At 37.7% G+C, this 21829-nt stretch overlaps 2 protein-coding genes across 2 annotated transcripts in view; one reads left to right on the forward strand and one right to left on the reverse strand.

Moving 5' to 3' along the window:
* The first annotated feature begins 274 nt into the window (after window positions 1-274).
* On the forward strand, window positions 275-8401 carry rcc1 (regulator of chromosome condensation 1). The gene is made up of 10 exons (XM_054622320.1): window positions 275-392; window positions 2058-2154; window positions 2451-2638; window positions 2752-2931; window positions 5585-5681; window positions 5782-5904; window positions 6038-6178; window positions 6338-6457; window positions 6544-6696; window positions 7568-8401. The coding sequence occupies exons 2-10, from the start codon at window positions 2076-2078 to the stop codon at window positions 7741-7743; spliced, it is 1257 nt and encodes a 418-aa protein (XP_054478295.1). The 5' UTR covers window positions 275-392; window positions 2058-2075; the 3' UTR covers window positions 7744-8401.
* A 9971-nt stretch (window positions 8402-18372) lies between these two features.
* oprd1b (opioid receptor, delta 1b) overlaps window positions 18373-21829 on the reverse strand; it is a 5974-nt gene continuing 2517 nt past the window's right edge. Inside the window, exons 2-3 of the mRNA XM_054622352.1 lie at window positions 19119-19474; window positions 18373-18902 (exon numbers count right to left, since the gene is read on the reverse strand). Coding sequence (XP_054478327.1) covers window positions 18373-18902; window positions 19119-19474 — 886 coding nt within the window. The remainder of the gene's footprint in view (window positions 18903-19118; window positions 19475-21829) is intronic.

Here is a 21829-nt window from a genome sequence, read left to right on the forward strand (position 1 = left end):
ATCTTTAGAGTCATAGATAAAAACTAGAATACAAAAAACAATGTGAGAACAAAGACTGAACTAAAATTAAACTAATTCTCTAAGCCTTATTATATATATATGTTAATAGAACATAACATTACTTCAAAAATAACGATTATACATTTCATAAAAAAAAAAAAGCAATAAAACAGATGGTGAAAACATCATTTTTTGTTTTGCAGGACTTTCTAGTTGCAATAATGACGTCACCGCTACAGATTTGAGTGGTGCTGTCTCTTTAAGGAGCCGGGGGTTCCGGACCGTGACGTCATGCGTCGGTTGCGTGTCCAACTCGAAACCGGGAACACGCTGTGCACGTTTTCCTGTAGGCAACCTGCAAACTTCAAACTTCAAACTACTACACATCACGGGTTAGTAAAGTCATCAACTCCACATTATTCTGCTTGGAAAACACCAGCAACAGCGAACACGTCGTAACGTTACCCCGCTAAAGCAATACTTTACGTTCATTGTAGTTCATTCATCCTAGAATGTCATGCTAACGATGCTAGCGAGTTAGCGCTAGCTAGCTAGCAGCTAGCCCAGGACGCTCGCTTTGCTATGTAGATTAGCTGTAGCTAGTTAGCATACTTCAATGAGATCTATCAGGTGAAAAGCATGCTGCATGTAACGGCATTTAGCAACCGACTGTGTCACAGGTATGTATAAGCAAGAACAGGACTGAAGCTCGGTCATGTGGGCTACATACAGCTCGGAAAGTTAGCCATCAAAATGTTAGCAAGGACACATGGTTAACTTAAGTTACTGCCAGTGTGGCATCACGCTGCTTCTTTAAAACTGAGTTATGCAGATCTACATGTTAAAGCACTGGCAGCACTCTCTTCTTCTTCTTCTTCTTATTATTATTATTATTGTTATTGTTATTGTTATTATAGTCTATGGTTGAGAGCTAAGCACGACTCCACTTTAAGTTTCATTTAAGTTTCATAAGTTTCAGGGAGCAGAGGACGCACAGCTGTCCGTGGGGTGAACTCACCTGACACTGTGCCAGCCATTCAAATGACTTTCTGACAGCTGTTGAACTCAAACACCTCCTGGTAATGTTGGTACCAAAATAAAGGACTGCTTGTGCACATTGGTCAACTACTGTGGCCATTGGTAGGCTTGTGAGTTATGGAGAATGCCAGCATTGCTTACCATGGGGATAGGTCGTTCACAATGCCCTTGTTTTGCCCAACAAACATTAGGAAACCCCCAAGGACATTTCATTATCAGTGATTTAAAAGCAAGAGATCAGCTAGAACCAAGAACATTTTTGCTCGTTGCTATGACTGAATCAATTGTCAAAATGTTGGTTTATATTACTTTTCTCTTATTTATTTATTTATTTATATTTATTTATTTATTTATATTATATATATATATATATATATATATATATATACCAGTCAAAAGTTTGGACACACCTTCTCATTCAATGGTTTTTCTTTATTATTATTTTTATTTTTTTCTACATTGTAGATTAATATTGAAGACATCCAAACTATGAAGGAACACATATGGAATTATGTGGTAAACAAACAAATGCTCAACAAACCAGAATATGTTTTATATTTTAGATTCTTCAAAGTAGTTGAATGAGAAGGTGTGTCCAAACTTTTGACTGGTACTGTGTATATATACAATTAGTTGTTTTAGCTCTGATTTGAATATTGTGTTTGTTCAGACATTTTCTCACCAGAATAAGGTTTGCCACTTCAAGTGACAGTTTATACCTGTTGATGTCTTTCAGCTTGCAACCACCGGTTCCCTTCACATTTGTAATTGTTGTGATCAGTGGATGTTCAGGCATTGTTGCAGTTCATTTTCACTTAATTAGGTCTCAATTCAAAGGTGTAATTGTTGTGCAGCTGATGCCTACACGTACCTAACTTCAGTTATCGCTGCATTTGTAATTGTGATACAATTCCATGTGATAAACGCCATTTTTATCTAGTGTTTATTTCACCTACAGCTCAGTGACTTTAACCAGTATAAAATTCTAACACCAGTCTCATCTTGTGTTTTTCCCCAAGTCGTTAAGTGTTGCTGTCATGCCTGCTAAAAAGACTGCCACCAAGAGGAAGTCTGAGCCTATTGGTGAAGATGATAAAGACCCCAAGAAAGTGAAAGGTATGTCTCTGGTCGATAAAGGAAACCAGACTGGACTAGACAATGAGACTTAAGTTAAATGTACATGATAGATGTCTAACTTGAAGAACCAAATCAAAGTTCTTTTAAGATAGTAATACACACCCAGTTTATGAGAAGTAAGCATGTCACATCACAGCATTAACAAGTTGCCTCGTGTCGTATGGCCATATTTGTTATTCCATGCCACTGTCAAGTTTGGCCTTGTAAGACTAATATGTTGCATCAACTTGAATAACTCGTATGCAATTATGTTTTTATTTGTTTGGGTTTAACAGTTTCCCACAGGAGTCATGGCAAGGAGGCGGGTCAGGTCCTCGTTCTGGGTCAGGGTGATGTTGGACAGTTGGGCCTAGGCGAGACCACCATTGAGAGGAAAAAGCCAGCCCTTGTGTCCCTGCCGGAGAAAATTGTACAAGTGGTTGCCGGAGGCATGCACACTGTGTGTGTCAGCGACACTGGCCATGTAAGGAAGAAATTTCTTCTTTCTATTGTATCGCTAATTCTAAAGCTCTGTGTTAACATTTTAACTAGTCTTGAGTTTCCCACATAAACTTTCTTTTCTTTTTTTTTTTGTAGGTCTACACTTTTGGCTGTAATGATGAAGGTGCCCTTGGTCGGGACACAACGGAGGAGGGATCTGAGATGGTTCCAGGAAAGGTGACATTGGAGGAGAAGGTGGTCCAGGTGTCGGCGGGGGACAGCCACACAGCTGCACTGACGGAGGATGGAACAGTGTACATATGGGGCTCCTTCAGGGTTAGTTACCTGCTACTTTCAGCCACCTAGGCCAGTGTGTGTGTGTTTATTGGTTTGTGTGTGAGAGAGAGAGATTTCCCTCTATCAACTTGGGATTTTTATGATTTTTACATGTTTTGATCCTCTTCTCCCACAAAACTCTTGAGCACCAGTAGAAATGTGCTGTACTCATGTTCAACTTGCACATACACTTAAACATCACAAATGTACCGTATTTGCAGTTTGCAGGTCTCAAATAATTCACTTCAGCATTTCACCAATTTGTAGTGTTTCCGGATGAAATTACAAGACCTTTTTAATACCACATTCAGATTCTTTGAACCTATTAATTGTATCGCAGTGGTATTGGCAGTCTCATTTCCTTCAACCCAAGTTAAGTTGTTTGCTACATAAAAATTGTAGCACGTTAAAAGCTGTTCAGGGTCCATATCCTCATGAACATTTGATATAATCTCTTCAGTTAGAACTAGAGTTGGTTCGTTTTGCCGATCCGGTCCACTTTACAACCATAAATCGTTTTGATTTTATGCACCCAGCTAAACTGCCAACTGTCATAATGAACTTAAAAAGTACAACAGTAACCTATGCAGACGCCGTAATGGTGCTAAATCCAACGTATTGCATTTGTAATGTAACCAGCTCTTCATAGGTTTGCCTTAATGGGTTTTATAAGAAAGGAAAAAAATGCACACAAAGCATCAAGTTGAACATAAGACAGATGCTTTAATAATTCTCCTTTTACTTTTTTCTCCCTTCAGCTGTGTTAGTTTACTAGAAACTTCATGTATTTTTTAGGGGCTGAAGAGACAGTTAGTCTCAAAGAAATCTAAAGACTGCGCCAATATGGCAACATTTTGTATTTGAAGCTGACGGAAGATATGAGCCAAAAAACAGAGGAGGCAATGCATGCGTGTGTGTGTGTGTCTCCATCAAACCTAATTATCAACCCCTCAAATCTTTTCCTGTCTTGACCCTAAGTTTGGAAAAATCCTCTTTGAATCTGGTCTATTTTGTCGCTGGTGGTTCTCTGAATTCTAAAAAGTCCTTGGTCTGCTACATTTACTGTTGAAGCACTGTGCTGCACAAATCTGCTCACGTTGTCAGTCAGTCCAGTTCTTTTGCCTAACACTGGATATGAGCTATTTTCAGATAATATCAGATACATTTTTACCTTCTAAAATTTTAACTGGGTTTTTACTTGACTGAGCATTTAGGTCATCAACCACTTCTCATGTCAGTCCAGTTAAAATGAGATGCTGCTGTAACAACAAATTAACTGTCAGATTTAGACTCTCCACATGCTGTGCTTTAAATAATTCAGCATGAACAGCAACCAGATTAATCATGTCGGCTACACGTCCTCACATCAGTTTCGTTTCTTAACCGTGCAAGCCTGTTTATCCCCACTGGTCTCCTCAGACCCTTCCTAATTGCCTCTGCATAACAGATGTTATTTCCATAATCTGAGCTTTCCCCGGTCCATCTTTCTGATTTCTGTAATCTTAGCTTCTCGTGGCTACATGACCAAATCTCTGACGGTTGTAGCATATTACATGCTTAGGGACAAAAAAACAGCTCCAAATTGTCATTCTCATTTAAAAGAAAAATCAAGACATTCAAGCACGGTTTGATCCTTCGTCACGCATTCGTTATTGTTTTCATCTCTTATTACTTATTATACACCTGCTAGGTCACTCATGGGTTTTCATTATTAATACTCAATGGCGCAACGGCAATTACGTCTCTATTACCTCTCCCTACCTTCTGCATTCCCACTTGATTTTCGACAGTTCTAAAATTAACCGTGTCAAAAGTCTGCTTCGAAAAAAATGCTTGTTTTTCTTTTGAATTATATTTTGTATATATTTTTTTTTATTTGCATTGTACAGTACATCCCATCAACTAATTTCCATTCAGAAAAGATGTGGGTAGTCTAAAGTCTCCGATTGCATCGCCTGTATTAATGAACTCTTTAATATCCCCCTCCCCCAGGTTTATTCTCAAAGCAGCTGTGCCTCATCGTCTTGAACATATTCGTTGTATACCTGTTTTGTATCATTTCTCCTCTTGCTGTCATCCTCTCCATAATGTTCTGTTGTAGTCATCTTTCCTAAGTCAGCTCACACTTTGATTTATCCTTTCACTCATCCAGGTTTTTTTTTATGGTCCAAGACAAATCAAGTACATTATAAAGTTATAAAGTAAAAAAATGAAGTACCGCAGCCACCAAAGGTTTCTTGAAATACTTTTAGTAACGTGGTCGGCAAGACTGTCAAGTGGACAGACTAAACAACTCCGTCACATAAATTAATATTTCATGTTTGTGGAAACAAACCACATTACATTTACAAAAGTCAGCACAGTCTTAATGCAAGCCTGCATAGTGTCTGCAGTATATATTTCATAATAGAATGGTGATACTTGGAATCAGAGTAGGTAATGGAAGTGTGTGCTGCTTCACCGAGCGCTGTTGTTGTTAATGGAAGCCTCTAAGAGGGAGTTTGGTCACCTGTAGATGAAACAATGTTCCCAGTTTTACTTATCAGGTAACATTTATATCATTATACCAAACCTAAGAGGGTCTGTGTCATAAACCTAGGCATTGTCTATCTGTGGGTTTTAACTATTAAAATACTGAACCCTTTTTCCCCAGGATAACAATGGTGTTATAGGTCTTCTGGAGCCCATGAAAACATGCACCGTTCCAGTCAAAGTCCCCATGACGGAACCTGTTGTGAAAATTGCATCAGGTAAGAATTAATCGTCTTTACTGCAATATTGTTTTGTTTGTTGCAATTTCATATGCAGTGCTCAGTGTTTCTGTTTTTATTTTGTGAATACTTTTAATAGGTAACGACCACCTTGTACTGGTTACACTGGAGGGGAATCTGTACACATCAGGCACTGCGGAGCAGGGGCAGCTGGGAAGAGTGCCTGAGCATTTTTCGGACAGAGGAGGCAGGAAAGGCCTCGGTAAGTAACAAGCTTTTCCAAACACAAAGCGTGAATGTACATTAATCTTTGTGATTAAAATCAAGAACAGATGTTTTCATGTGTTATGTATTTTGCTGTGGCGTTCTAACTGACTTATTTCCTGTGATTTCAGGCCGGTTGCTGGTACCACAGATCGTTAAAGTCAAAGGGAAAGTTCACTTCATAGATGCCTACTGTGGGGCGTACGTCACCTTTGCCGTGTCAAAAGAGGGGCCTGTTTACGGATTTGGTCTCTCCAACTACCACCAGCTGGGTTAGTATGGCACATCAGTATTTGGTCCTTTTTGATTTTATAACTTTAACCGCAGTTGTGTCTGACACTGCTTTACTCACTTTCTGCTCTTAGGTTATTGCATCAGACATTGTGAGGTTGTTTTATGTATTCTTGCACTTCTTTTTTTTTTTTATTTAGGCACTAAAAGCACCAAGATGTGTTTTGTCCCAGTAAAACTGGCATGCTTCAAGAACTCCAACACCTCCTGGCTGGAATTCTCTGGAGGACAACATCACACACTCTGCCTAAATGCTGAAGGTAAGTTTCAACTAACTGTATTAAATATTTAATATAAAGTACTTTGACAAACAAATAAAGAAATCCCTTTTCCCTACATCTCTTAGGACAGGTTTATAGCCTGGGCAGAGCAGAATATGGTCGTCTTGGTCTGGGCCAAGGGGCCGAAGAAAAAAGTGAGCCCACGCTGGTGACTGGGGTGGAGCCAGCCAGTGGATTGACATGTGGGGCGTCGGTCAGCTACGCCGTCACCAGAGAAGGTGAGAGATGAAGCAAATGCAGCAGAAGATTGAGTGATCAGTCGTTACAGTTGACGCAAGCTTACCAGTCAGTAGCCAATGTTTGCATTTACAGTGAGTTGCGTTAACCATGAGGAGTCAAAACTCAACAGTTCAAATCATGTCACCAATGTTAACCACTTGGCTACTCCTCTTCATCCCCTATGGATAATAAGGCTGCAGTGAGGTCTCATCAAATTTTGTCCATGGCAACATGCTGAGCTTCTGCCCATGAGCAGGGGCAGCTGGGAGGAGAGCCTCCTCATGGGGAGAGGCTCAGCATGTTGATCTTGTACGGATCCATCTTGTACAGCAGCTCGTCCAACTTTAAGACGCACCAGCTAGCAGCGCCGGTTCTAGCTTTTTTTTTTTTTTTTTTTTTTTTTTAGGGCCCTATGCAAAATAAAGTATTTTATTTTAACTCTGCTGCACTGTTGACGTCAAAGTCAAAACATGCATGCAAATTATATATAACAAACCAATTACATTATTTACATTTTTTTAAAACTATTTTTTAAAATAAAAATAACACTTGCATACAAAATAGAAATGTATCACTTTTGATCTTAAATGTATATTAATTACACATTGAATGATTTTATTTAAACTGATGATAATGAAGAAAAAATAAGATTTAAAATTTGGGATGGTCCAAATTCCTTTCAGGGCGGCTTAGGTTGTATTTCCGGATGTTTGTGGTGGCCAAAGATAGTTGAGAGTCCTGCAAACGGGTTATTTTAAGTATAGTTAGGTTTACAATACAAATCCATTATTAGAGCAAGTTCTCTAATGCTAGCTATTTAAAAAAAAAAAAGGATGCTTTTCCACTTACTGTTGGCTGTGCTTCCTCCAGGATCTGTGTATGCCTGGGGCATGGGCACCAACATGCAGCTCGGCACAGGGGAGGAGGACGATGAGTGGAGCCCTGTGAAGATGACTGGCAAGCAGCTGGAGAACCGCGTAGTACTAAAGGCCTCCAGTGGAGGTCAGCACACAGTCCTTTTGGTCAAAGACAAGCAGGAGAGCTGATGTCCATCAAAGACAGGGATGTTTTGACGTTCGAGGTGGGGCTTTTTTTCATGATGCCTAAATCTTGGGAGGGGGTGGATGTCATTTTCTGCGCTGACTAAAGGGAGTGAGAGAGTTTCGGGGCCTTTTTATGAACTCTTCCTAGTGAGAGGAAAAATGTCCATGGATGTTCAATAGATCATGACAAATGAGAGACAATTCTTCTTTTCTTTTTTTTTAATCTGGTTTTTGATGTTCCCTTTGAATTATTTTCATTAAAAGTCATTAGTATGACTGAGATGGTATATGTGATGTTTGTGAATGTGAGTGTTTGCATGTACGTAACGGAAAAAGAGAGCGCAAGCCTTTTAATGACTTCCCCAAACAATTGTCTTTTTAATGTTATTTTTCTTAGCAATAATTTCACTGACCTCGGTTCAGGCAGGACATTTATACTCAATGAGTTTAATATGCGAGACTACTGTTCATTTTACCTAGGGCACGCAATTGTTGTGACTATTTGGACATTTGGTAATGCGTCATACTGTATCCTGCATTTTGTTGCTTTCACTGTCTGAAAATAAAGATACAATTTTAAGTTTTTATGCCCTTTCTTATCCAAGGCATCAAAAATGTTCCAACCATTTTGATAATCGATTAAAGTTATATTCCATACAAAAGATATCAAAACATTTTCTGGTTTGAGTTTCTCAGATCTCAGTTCTCATCTTTGTTTATTGATAATAAACTTTTTGGTTTAGACTGTCTACAAATGTCACTTCAGGTTTGGTGAAATTGTGATGAGTGTTTTTAACCATTTTGTCATTATATAGACAAAGTAATGAATTGATCATTTAACAAAATAGTTGGCAGTAAAAGGTTCTTTATATGATATTGTGAACATTAATATAGCATCAACCAACTGTTTGCTTTGCAAAGATATAGTGAAGTAACATCTACCTGAGCAGAGAATGAAGTCTCTCCCTCTATGCGTTTTAATTTGAGCTCCTCTGTGCTTTGTTTACATTGCTGTCCTGCCTCATTAGTGAACGTTAGTGCATGTGAGCGTGCCCCATTGGCCGGCTCATGTCTCTCTGCACTGCTCTCACACTGCAGTTCCAGCTGATTATGCGGTCCTGACCAACGGTAATCATCCTGGAAGCGTAGCGTTCCCCTTAAGGTAAGTACTGTTGGCTCTGTCAGCCCTGTTGCTGTTGTGTGCACTGTAATCACCGGTAGCTGAGGGCCACCAGCTTAGCCGTTTCCGTGTTGAGAGTCGTGTGGTGGCATTAGATAGTTTATGAATTTCATATTGAGCACCTTTTAATGGCATTAATGAAAATGTGTAGATGGGACCCTTCTATGCAGTCATGACAAACGTTGGCATGCTTGCAAAAAGGAAAATTTACACTCAAACAAATTCCATTTCTGTCAATATGGAACATATTTAAGAAACTAAACAAAATTCTGTTTATTTTCATTTAAGCAAACAAAATGAAGCATTCTGACCATCTTCATTTTGATTATACCATCATTGAGGATTTGGGCAATTTTTTTGGTTTGTAGCTTTAACACCCTAAAGAAATAATAATAATAGTCTGGCTCATTGTCCCAGTGTATAACATCACCGCAGGGCAGGAAGAAAACATGCTCTTGTTATATTGTGTTGGCAATAGCTTTACAGTAGGAGGTTAAGAAGAAGTTGCCTTTCTAGCATATTGCAGCTGTCAGGCAGTTGCACCAAAGCCACTTTATGTCTATTATGTATGCAAACAACACATTCCATACACAGTCATGAATGTAATTCAGAAACACTTAAGGATGCAAATGATGGTACAAGTACATACATCAAAGCTACATGCTTTTGTGTTTTATCATGGATGAAATGCACGGGGTCCCTGCTCGTCTCATCTTGCTTTCATCTAACCAAAAGCGCTGATGAAAAAAACCCTTGTGGCAGAAAGCTTCTCAAAAAGCTTTGAAATGCTGAAGTATCTTTCATAAGCAGTTAATTGGTCTGAGTGAACCTCTACCCTTGTTTGTTTTGCACCACTGTTTGTCAGGAATACATTTGAAGGTCCACTGCTCATCAGTAATGGTTGCACAGTGGCTGTAAGAGTCTTTTAAAAGCAAGAGTGATTGTTCTTAACCGTTTCAAATGCTTGAATGTTTTATTGTAAAACATCAAATGGTTCTGGGTATTAAAATAATTGCTGCTTTCTTCATCACACCAGAAAAAGGGAGCTATACATTTATTGCTAGACGTTGTGCCAAGGAAATATGATTTTTTTCCCTTTATATATTGTAGTGAAAGTTATGTAAAGTGTGAAGGTATTGTTACCCTCATGCAGAAAACATACTAAACTGCAATACACAATATACTATTAAGTAAGATTCTATTTTTCTACTATGATGAAAATAACCAGTTTTGGCAACCACTCAACCCCTGACTGATGACACTGGTTAATTGATTTTAAGACATGCATCCATTTTTTTCCCCGTCACTCATTGAACCAACATTTTAAGCAATTTAACATTTGTTTTAAACTATTTCCAGAAACCTCCAAACCATGTTTCATTTCTTAAACCTATTAAAATGCAGCTGTTGCATTTCTGTTCTTTGGTTCACACCTTCAGGACTTCTAGAGCTTCTAGACTTCTGACCTTAAGAAAGGCTGCAAAAAGCATCCATCTTTGACATCTGTTGACAGCCTCCCACATTGAAAGTCTCATAGTGCCCTAATATGGGCTGCAATCTTACTCTCGTTAAATGAATCACAGTGGAGACCGAGGAGTCTTAGGAACCTGCGCCACCACACATTCAACCTTGTAATGGAAGGAGCCACATTAATCACCGCAATTGGCTGTTCCACCCAGAGCTGTACGTGAGGCTTTTATGAGCTTTTTTGTTCAGTTACACTCGTTGTGCGTGCTTTACTCTGCACATCTGTAACAGGCTCGTGTCTGGCTTTATGATGCAGTCATTAACAGCACCATCATCCTGTTCAAATTATAATCTTACAAAAGAACACATTTTGCATCTTTTAGCTCTGTCACGATTGCGATGTGGCAGCCCTTCAGACACCCTGCTGCTTTCTTAATTAACTTGTCATATCAAATTGTGAGTGCTGTTTCTCAAGTACTTCTTAATAAAGAAATACAACGTTTGTGATTATTTGAATGATTTGGAGAGGCTTTTCTCAGGGTTGTTTTTATCGAGTGGTCTGTCACAGTGGGAAACTGTTGACCAAGTCAGATGGATTGAGAGAAAAAGAAAAATGTAGCCTTAAACCCAAAAAATAGCGTCCTCACATCCTATATGGAATTTATCTTGTTTAGGAAATATGAAGAAGGCGACATAAATGCCATTGATTTTGATTGAATGACTGAGTCACTAAAATGAAAGTGGCTTTAAAATGACCAGATAGTTTAAAGCATATTTTCACTGATAATGTAGTTAGAATTCAGAAATGTGATTGTAAGAATCAACCTATTGATTCTTAAAGTCACAATAGGTCTGTTAGAATCAATAGTCCTGTTATATTGGTGAATGTTGTACATACATAAGTTTACGCCTTCTTCCACGCCACTGTGGAACAACAGATACATTCCTCCCCAAAATCAATCCTTGCTCTATAAATAATGGATGGGCAGACATATTTGGTTAGTTTTGTTGTTAGATACAAACGGGAACTTGTTAGAATACCAGTATAATTTTTGTTGTTTTGTAATGGTTTTTATTTTATGTCACCCTAAAGCTATGATCTTCTATAATGCAATCCCCAACCATTCTTACTTTTGACCAAAGGAGTGATTTCAGGCTTATACAATATTAACATTACCAAATCTGTATGTTGGCTAATTCACATTTTTATGATAAGAAAGGTAAAAACCACCTTATGAGATAGAAGTTGCCCAATGCAACAATTGAAATCACATGCAGATATAATGTATGGACGGTTAAGAAAGAGACAGTAGAATATCTGCTGATTAACTTATAATGGCAAAATATTATGTACACAAAGTCAAATTTATGAAAATGTAAAAATATAGTTATATTGTTAATCCTTGCATTATATTTACTTCGTATTCATCTATATAAAGATATCTTTATTTGATAGTTTAAAATCTGAAAAAGGACTGCTAAGCTGTGTTATATTATAAAATAAAGAGAGCTTGACTGTATTATCCTGTAATTTAAATGTAAGACCATTTATCTTTATTTACTAAATTTAGTATCAATTTATGTATTTTAATTTATTAACAAATTTGACATTGTTATTTTAGATATTTAATTATTTTTTTATTTCTACTACTGAGACACATAGTGATGTAATGTTTAAACTGCCTTGTTGTTTGTAAATTTGTTGTTCAATGAAGGAAAAAAAACCCAATTAACATCCATTGGCAATATTCTATTGCTGCTTCCCTAAATTGACAGATTGTGGGAGAAAGCATTCAGTATAGATTACAAAACACTAGATATTGCCTGTTGAATACCTTGAATTTTTCAGTTGAAATTAACATACAATATATGAAGGCTCAAGTGATCTCAGTAAAGCTGCTCTGTACCTTTAACAATAAACATTTGTAAAACAAGTAAAACAAGCAAATTATTCATGTCAATACTGTCACACTTTCGTGTGTCTCGTATATATTGTATATTATACAAAGAAATGTCTGTTGTTCATTAGTTGTACCAGAATAGCAACAACAAACTGCCCCTGGCTGTAACTGATGCATTAAGAGATGTATGAAGTACTACAGGTGTGAAATACTCAACTGTTGCCATGGCAGAATAGTTGTTGTTTTGACGTTTAATAGGAGAAGAGAAAACATGCATTTCTGTGGGCGTATGCACAGTAAACCAAATGAGTATCTCTCTTGCTGTTAAGCTGCTGGTACTCCATCGCCTGAGGACCACATTTGTAATTACTGCAGATTGCTTTGATGGATTGGACTCATTGTCCAGTGGGTCGATGGCCTCTCATTAGCAGCACGGAGGACCGACAGATGTGCAGGTGCTTGTAAACAGGGCCGATCTCATAATCTGATGCATGGTTACATTGATCAGATGACAACAGGTATCAAAACCCTTTTAATGATCACCATGGTGTGTGACTCAATCCTATAATGGAATTATCTTGTAATTACCTTGATGTCCCTGACATATTGATTCTGTGCTAATTACTTACACGTAAAGTATGATCACACAAATCGCCTTTATGGTTGACAGCTGAGCTGAAAACAGAACATTTGTGTGTGTGTGTGTGTGTGTGTGTGTGTGTGTGTGTGTCTCTGTGTACATATGATCCACAAAAGGCTTTTATACATGTTTTTTCACATATGAAGTCGTATGACCCAATACCTGTAAACAGACTTTGGCACACATAAGAAATTCCATCAATAATGTTAAGATTTAGATTTGATTACACAATTAAACTAGTTGTATACATTTAAGTCTATATAACATAAGGTTCAGCACCCCAAACATTTTCAAAGAGCCCCTATGACTCTCAGCTGGCAGATGGCACCCAGTTTGAATCCCTGTTTCTGTTCCTCAGCAGGGAAAAACAAAAGTAGTTGCCTCTTTGTGAAACCTCCAGTAAAACTGCCACTGCTTCAAAGCTCTTTGCACTTCTGGCGTTTCGTAAACACTTCAGGCAACCAGGAAGTCTGATTATCTGTGTCACAGCAGGAGTCTGTCACACCAAGCAGCAGGACCAAATTGCCATATCCATTACCAGAATCTCAGCATAATCGACATCTGAATAGCTACTTCTTTTCGATGTCCTTTCTTTCCTTCTTTAGTTTCGGGTTTAAAAGGTTTTGACTCAACGCTGACAGGTTGTCCACTGTCAGCCAAGATGCGGTGTTGTTTGAAAAGCCTCCCTTACAGTATTTAGCTGTCTGCTGTTGAGATGCATGAATGTCTGTAATGTTGAAATATTTTTGTGGCTGCAATATGTTTGCTGCAATGGTGCTCAAGATGTGCTTTTATCGAAGCTACCGAACAAGATAATTGTGTTCCATCAGGCCAAAAAACAAATCTTTAATTTACAGAAGATATCTTTTCAACATCACAGACAAATAACAGTCACATAACAACAATCATCCAGATTAAACAGAAAACAAGCTGTTGGATGCTCTGAGCTTTTTAATGCTAACAAGGGAATAGTAGCATTGCATTGTTTCAACGCTTCAGCTAGATTCCCTCTTTGTTCTTTTTTCCCTCTGTTTGTTTGTTTGAGTGCAAAAGCAACCATTATAAGGTCAGTAGATGAGAGCATCTAATCATCTGTGTGTTGCTCAGAAACTAGTCTACACTCTCTCTGTGTGTAACTGTGCACAAATGCAATGCCTATTGCATTTGCTATCAAGCTCTCAGAGAAAACAAACAATAGGTTTTAAAATCCAGAACAAAACTGTTTCTGTCGGGCCAAATGACACAGTTTTCAGACATGACAGTAAGTGATCTGTCTGCTCTGTTGCATAAAACGTTGCTATTCACATTTTAAAAGAGGCCAATGTGCAGTCTAGCCACAAGTCAGAAGCCAGCTTATGGTGTTTTAAATTATTCATTTTGTTGCTGTTTCATTCGTCTGCAGTGAAAATATAGGCAGAGCCATGTATATTTTATCCGGAACATACTGTATGCTCTGTAGCACACAGGAAATCTTCAATGTCCCCATCTGGTTGGTCTCCTAGTGGGAGCGCTATGATGTCTGGGTCTGAATAGTTTCTATTTTATTTTTGTGGAGCTTCTGAGCTATTCCAACTGAATGTGCCTCATACAAATCATTTTGGTGATGTCCTTCAACATCCACAGGAATCTGAAAGAGAATTGAGAGTGGCTGATGTTTTCTGAGACATCATCAGTCTTTAAGCAGAGATTTTTTTCAGCCCTTTAATGTGTGCAAGACATTAAATGAAAGACCAGTTGAATGCAAACAAAGGCAAAAACATTACAAGAGCTTGTCATATTCAACAAATCTGTGGTGGGCCTCGCTGGCATGTGTCATTTAAGTGCTAACTGGCTCCAAAATAATTCCTCAGTGGGTTTCGCACAATCATGAATCTTTGTACTTGACCTGCACTGCAATGTGACCCGTGCAGTCGAGAGTACACAATCAACATTCAATGAGAATCTTAATCATTTTTAACAAATAGTACAGTGGTTTATTTTATTCCTTCTATCTCAAAGATTAGGATACAAAAACTGATGAAAGCGGTGGTCTGAATGTGTGTCAATCAAGAGCAGTTAAAAGGATAAGGCTTGTATTTGTCTTGACAACAGATCGTGTAAAAGGCAAAAAACAACATTGAAATGATCCTGATGCATCTTATTCCTCTGTGCCATAGAGTTCATTCACTATTTAAAACGCATGAATGAGCCAAACTGGTGCATTGGTTGACATTTTCCTTCATTATGATGAACATGTGCACTGTAGTTTATTCTGAGCTGATACACTGGTTTGCTGCTGCTATCCATCCATCCATCCATCCATCCATCATCAGTAACCGCTTATCCTGTTCAGGGTTGCGGGGGGACGGGTGCCGATCCCAGCTAACATTAGCCGAAGGCCTGGTTCACCCTGGACAGGTCACCAGACTATCACAGGGCACACAGACAACCATTCACACTCACATCCAGACCTACAGGTAATGTAGAGTCATCAATTAACATAAGCTGCATGTGTTTGGCCCAAATTCAAACCAACATGCCGCTGAAATTAGTCCCACAAGTAATGTACCATTTACTCTTGTTTTATACAGTTCCCTTTATAACTGCAGCGCCTATCTGTTTTCAGAAAATAACAAACTTTGGAAACGAAAGAAAGGTTTTTTTTGTAGTTCCTTTTTTAGATTGACATCTTCAGAAGGAACCAGTGACCATGGGGCTGGGAGCCACAGTCTGTGGAAGTCAGAAAGTATTGAGAGTCAGAATGAGGCATTATTGATTTTGATCATTTCAAAGGATTTGTTGACAATAATGAAATATATAATATCACAGATTTTTTATAGATACACTGTGAAAATAGCCAACTCTCCATGTATGTGTATTTATGTATGTATTCTCCAATGTATCTGGTCACCAGAAACTCCGATATCATCCCTTACTTATTTAATCTGTTTACATTTACACCCACACTTAAGATGTGTCTTATTTGTCCCTGTGGCTTGGTGCCTTTGACCAGCAAGGGCTCCCAGGTCAAAGCCCCATAACCATCGCCTGATCAATAATCTATTCTTGATTGTACCAACAAATCACATGTCTAACTCCCACAAGGCCTCACTTGCAAGAGTTAAAATGCCAACAACATCTAAAGTAACAACAACAGAAAACAAAATATTGGATTTTGGGATATTTACGAAATTTAAAAAAGCACCTACAAGATACAACTTATGCTATTTCATTTGACGATTGTATAAATGTTTTCAAAAGACTAAAACATTAATTACACCTAAACTATAAGGTACTTTATATACTGTATCTGCTGAAACACAAGATGTAAAAACATTTAAAGACCAAGCATTTTTCTCAACAAAACAATTCACTTTTTGCAAAAAGAACATAAAGCTGAATAAGGCATTACGGTACATATTTTACATCAGCTGAACATATTGTCAACCATACTGCAGAAAACATTTACAAATGCGCTTTCTACAGCAATGGGGATAAGCGACAGAAATAAAAACTATTATCAAAGATTTTGAATAATTCACCTGACATTTATAGCACTTAGTGTAAATACATGGTTATATAACGATTGATATTAGTAATATATATCAAGTCTAGCTTAATCATACAACAGCTTGACAGCACATTGAAACTAAATAAATCACATACCACTTAATATGCTGTTACAGAGCAATATTATCTTTACCCTTGATATTTAGATGCATTTTTAAACAAATCTGCATTGCTGCAGTGGCAAGATGAGGGACATCGGTTTGTCTCTCAAAATGTGCAAAAATAATGTCTTCTCACTGTTCAAATCTCATCCTGCGTGTGTCCAAAGATCATCAGTGGAAACTTGTCCATTAGCTGTAATATTTTAGGAAGCCTCTTGTTCCTTGCTAATATGTACAATTCAGACTGGCCTCAATGCCAGTTTGAGGTCATTCAGTCAAAACTATGAGTTGAAACAGCAATGCAACATTCCCCTTCAGTTCCTCAGTTAACAGTCAGATGAATATTTTTTGGAATGCTGTGCAAAAAAAACCCAGCAATCTTACTGCTAGAGGAGTACCGTGAGTCAGCTGAACACTGATGTTCATGGTGAATAAATGCTTGAAGCCTCAGTCATCTCTGCTTAATCATGTAGGCCGCATTTTTGTTATTAAAGGCGTCTTTCTCAAGGATCTTTCATGAAGTATCCGAAGGATGAAAGTGGAAAAAATGGTACTGAAACATGGCGCTGTGTTAATACACATTCATTCACCTCCTTTAAAATTGTTCTTGACCTTGTGTGTGGCTTTCGGCTGTAATTATTTCTCCTCGCATCTTTCAGCTAATTATTTTGGTATTCAGGCCCACAACTTTTCTGTTTTTGTTCACTCTCACTGTTCTCATTGTGCCATTTTCAACAATAAAGGTCTAAAACCTGACTGTACACAACACCAAACAAGCGACTAGCAAGTGAACAAAATGTAGCATTTAGCAGCTAAAGAGACAGGTATTTCCCTCAGGAGTTGGTCGCTACCAAAACCAATAAAAGAAGAGTGAATACAACTATTATATTTCGAGAAGCTAGAAACAGACTTAAAGTTAATGATAATGTTCTCTGTAATGGCTAAATGTGTAAATAGGAAAGTTTGTCATCAGCCTAAAAGGTGATTATATGTCAACGTTTATGGCTATTTCCTCTACCCACAAGTGGTCAAAAAAGTGGTTATCTTAGGTTTAATTTGAAGGTGTCACATCAACTGATTGTGCTCCTTTATATGGTAGCCCAATTTAAGGGACAAGACAGTAATTGTAGTAATTAGCTAACATAACTATACATAAAGTCATCGTTTGTTATATTTAGCTGCTGATAAAGTCTGAGACCCACACCCTGTTGACCCTGTACTGCAGCATTAGTCACGTCTTGCTGCTACAGGGGATCTTTGGAATCACTTTGGTCTTCTTGGTGGCATTGTCTGTGTGTTTAGGATCTATGTCCTGCCTGACAATATGATCATTTTTGGAAATGTTTACACATTCCTCCATTGTTCACCTAATATGGATGTGAAGACCTACAAACACCCTTAAAGCTAAGAGTCAGCACTTTAACCTCCTATTTTTATTGTGCAGAAAAAACGATGAAACACAAACCACTATACCAATACTTCCTGACTGCACTCTATGTGTTAGTTCATAGTGTTGCACTACACATACGCTTTATACACACCACTCCAAGGTTGTCCAGTTGTATACTTGTGCACAGGCACACACAGGCATGTTTGTGATCATTGTGAATGGCAATCCTTAGAGAATGGTGTCTCACAAGTTTCATTATATGAGACCGAAAACCCAATCGATAATTTACATAAATAGCTGGTCATAAATCTACGTCTGCTGACTCAGACCCCTGTGGTGGAGAACTGCGTGACCTCAGTCTGGAGGTCATCCTGAACTTGCCCCTCCCACTGATCCATGCCTAGTCAGGCTGGCGGTCTCTGTGTCGTTGCAGGAGCACAAACAGACACAGGCTCCTTTGTGCTATTTCGTGCCCTGGAGAAGCTGTTCTGCTCCAGGCGAGAACGATAGGGCAGGCAGAAATCCCTGAAGCACCTTTTGAAGTTCTCATCCAAGAAGGCGTACAGCACCGGGTTGAGACTGCTGTTGGTGTAGCCCAATGCGATGCACAGATGCCAGCTGGCCACCACCAGCAGGTTCTTGCGGTCAATATCCACCATGGTCTTGACAATGATGAAGATGTGGATTGGAGTCCAGCAGACGATGAAGGCCGCAACGATCACTAGGACCATGCGGGTGATCCGTCGCATGTTCCTGTCCTTCTCTTTGGAGCCGGAGAGCAGACGAACACTCTTGAGCCGCAGGATCATCAGACCATAACAGATGGTGATGACCAGGACGGGAACCACAAAGGCAAAAATGAACACGCAGATTTTCATCACTGTGTCCCAGTGCCACTCAGGTATGGGGAATTTGATTTCGCAAGAAGTGTTTCCTGAGGAGTTAAAACAATTAGAACTTTAATAGAGGGCCATGTGGAGAAGCAAATTCAAGTTAATAACCCAGCTCAAATGTTCTCTTTCACGGCCTGATCACTCCCCGAAATCAACACTTGCCACTAAAGTAGCTAATAAGCTTGTGCTGAAAAGTGAATTTTTTGCACAGTGATGATCATTTTAAGAATTTTTCTTCAACAATAGAAATCTCGCACCTTTAACTGTCACCTTGGTACCAGCCATGATCATCACAGGGACTCCGACGGCAGAGGAGAGGATCCAGATGCAGATGTTGATGAATTTGGCTTTGGCAGGGGTGCGGAAGTCCAAAGCTCTCACCGGATGACAAACGGCGATGTAGCGGTCCACGCTCATCATGGTGAGCGTGAAGATGCTGGTGAACATGTTGTAGTAATCGATGGCGATGACTAATTTACACAGTACCTCCCCAAAGGGCCATGTGCCCATCAGGTACTTGGCACTCTGGAAGGGGAGGGTGGTAGTGGCGAGAGCATCAGCCAGAGCCAGGTTGAAGATGTAGATGTTGGTGGCGGTCTTCATCTTGGTGTACCTGGTTGGTTAGAGGATTAGCATGCAGCATAGCATAGACATTTTACTATGACATTTTATGTATTTTTTTTGACACACTATACATTATATACTGTGACTTTATGATGTTTTTGACATACTCTGTGCTCTGCCTTATTATTTTTTTTTATTATTTTTCCGACATGCTACACAATGACTTTTATTTACATTCTAAACAATTACTTTTAAAACCTTTTTGGACCATATGCCATGATTCTTTTTTCGAACATACTTTTTTGTGACTTTTTATCACTTGACATACTACACTATGACATTTTATTAAAAAGATTCGACACACATGACTTTTTTTTGACCAACTATACTCCCACTTTTTTATGACATCCTTTCTACATATCATACTACCACTTTTCATGGTGTTATTTTGACATACTAAACCATGACTTTCATTCAATGTACTATACTATGACTCTAGGATGTTTCTTAGACATACTATAATATGACTTTATTTATTGACATACTGTACTATGACTTTTTATGTTGTCTTTTCCACATAACATACTACAACTTTTCATTACGTTATTTTGACTAACTAAACCAGACCTTTTTTTAATATACTATACTATGACTTTTTGTGACGTTTTTTCCAAATTATTTTTGGGGTGATTTTTATTGACACACTTTACCTTTTCGACAAACTGTGCTATGGATTATTGTGACGGTGCATCTGATAACGTTCAGACACAAGCAACAGCTAAATGGGCTCTGACTTGGATCGTCTCCATGACTTGGCTTTGGAAGGACTCAGCCAGACTATTCTCCTTTCATGTCTTTTGATTTACTATAATGCATTCATTTTTATGGATTCTGTAAGCCTAGAGTATTGGTAATTGTATTGTTATCTGTTATTGAATAAAAACATTTTCAAAAAGGTTTGGTCTGTTTTATTGGTTTGTAATCCTGAGGGGTCAAAAATACTATACTATGACGTACTAAACTAAAAAGTTATTTATAACATGTTAGGTTTCCATAACATGACATGTTTCCCTGTTCTTGGCTGAGATGGATGATATTGAGCTGCAACTCATGCTTTCCCGTTCAACTAAAGGCTTATTTTTTATTGGATAAAACATTTTCAAAAGGGTTTGATGTGTGTAATCCATGTTTAGAATGTTGAAGGGGTCAAAATTATGACTTTTTCATAATACTTAATAATACGAGTCATAGTCACTATACTATGACTCGAAAAACTACGGTATGGCTTTTTCAATATTAAAGACCACGACTTTTTATGATGTTTTTCGACATACTATACTATGACTTGTTATAATAATTGTAAGACAACATATACTATGACTGTATTTGAAATACTACACCTTGACTTTTAATCAATTTTTTAACATACTATGACTTATGTTAATTATGTTTTTGCAACACTTTTTTCAGCAAACTACACAATTACTATATTATGATTTTTTTTTTTACATACTATACATTACTTTTTCTTGACAAACTGACCTTTTCTTGACAAACTCCAGTGACTTTTTTACTTAACATAATGTACTATAAAAACCATACCATGGCATTTTTTATGGACATACTATACTTTTTAAAAATACTAACTAAGACTTTGATGACTTTAACATGACTTTATCAGAAAGCAAAGAAACTCATGAAGCCAAGAGTCACAATTAGAACTTTGTACCATTAGTATTTAGACAAAGATATTTTAAAAAACTATAATACTATGACATTTAAAAAAACATGTAATTTGTTTAATTAACTATATTGGACATCTATGACTTTTTAAAATTATTTTTGACATACTAGTGATGCATCCAAGAGGCATTCAGGATTAGAACTTTTTTCTACACTTAGGACTTTGAATTTGGATACATGCTCTACCAGATGAGCCACCAAAGGCTTCAACATGCTATACTATGAATTTTTATGACATACTATTCTTTGATTCATATTTTTTTTTTACACATACTATACTATTTTTTCTACATGCTAAAGACATTTATTTATACTATGTCTTTATTTAATTATACTATAGTATGACTTTTAATAACATGTTTGTGACATTCTATACTATTACTTTTTATAAAGTTTTTTCTTCATGCTTATTTTGTCCTTTTATACTATACTTTTTTTCTAATACTTTACCAATACACTTTATGACTTTTTTTAAATACTATTACTGTGAATTTTCTGACATACTATATTATAATCTTTTTCTGACTTCGATATCTACACTTTGACCTCTTTGATGTTTTTTGACGCACTATACTGTGACTTTGAAGTTTTTTGAACATATTATAATGTGATTTTTATTCAACCTAATATACAATTACTTTTTATGATGTTTTTGACATAC

This window comes from Anoplopoma fimbria, chromosome 20, assembly GCF_027596085.1.
Source record: "Anoplopoma fimbria isolate UVic2021 breed Golden Eagle Sablefish chromosome 20, Afim_UVic_2022, whole genome shotgun sequence".
Lineage (NCBI taxonomy): Eukaryota > Metazoa > Chordata > Actinopteri > Perciformes > Anoplopomatidae > Anoplopoma > Anoplopoma fimbria.

Bases quoted from the DNA above. Each gene is read 5' to 3' on its own strand.
- rcc1 (XM_054622320.1), top strand. From the start codon at position 2,076: ATGCCTGCTAAAAAGACTGCCACCAAGAGGAAGTCTGAGCCTATTGGT. The intron at 2,932-5,584 runs GTTAGTTACCTG...CTTTTTCCCCAG, and splicing joins ACATATGGGGCTCCTTCAGG to GATAACAATGGTGTTATAGG. The intron at 6,458-6,543 runs GTAAGTTTCAAC...TACATCTCTTAG, and splicing joins ACTCTGCCTAAATGCTGAAG to GACAGGTTTATAGCCTGGGC.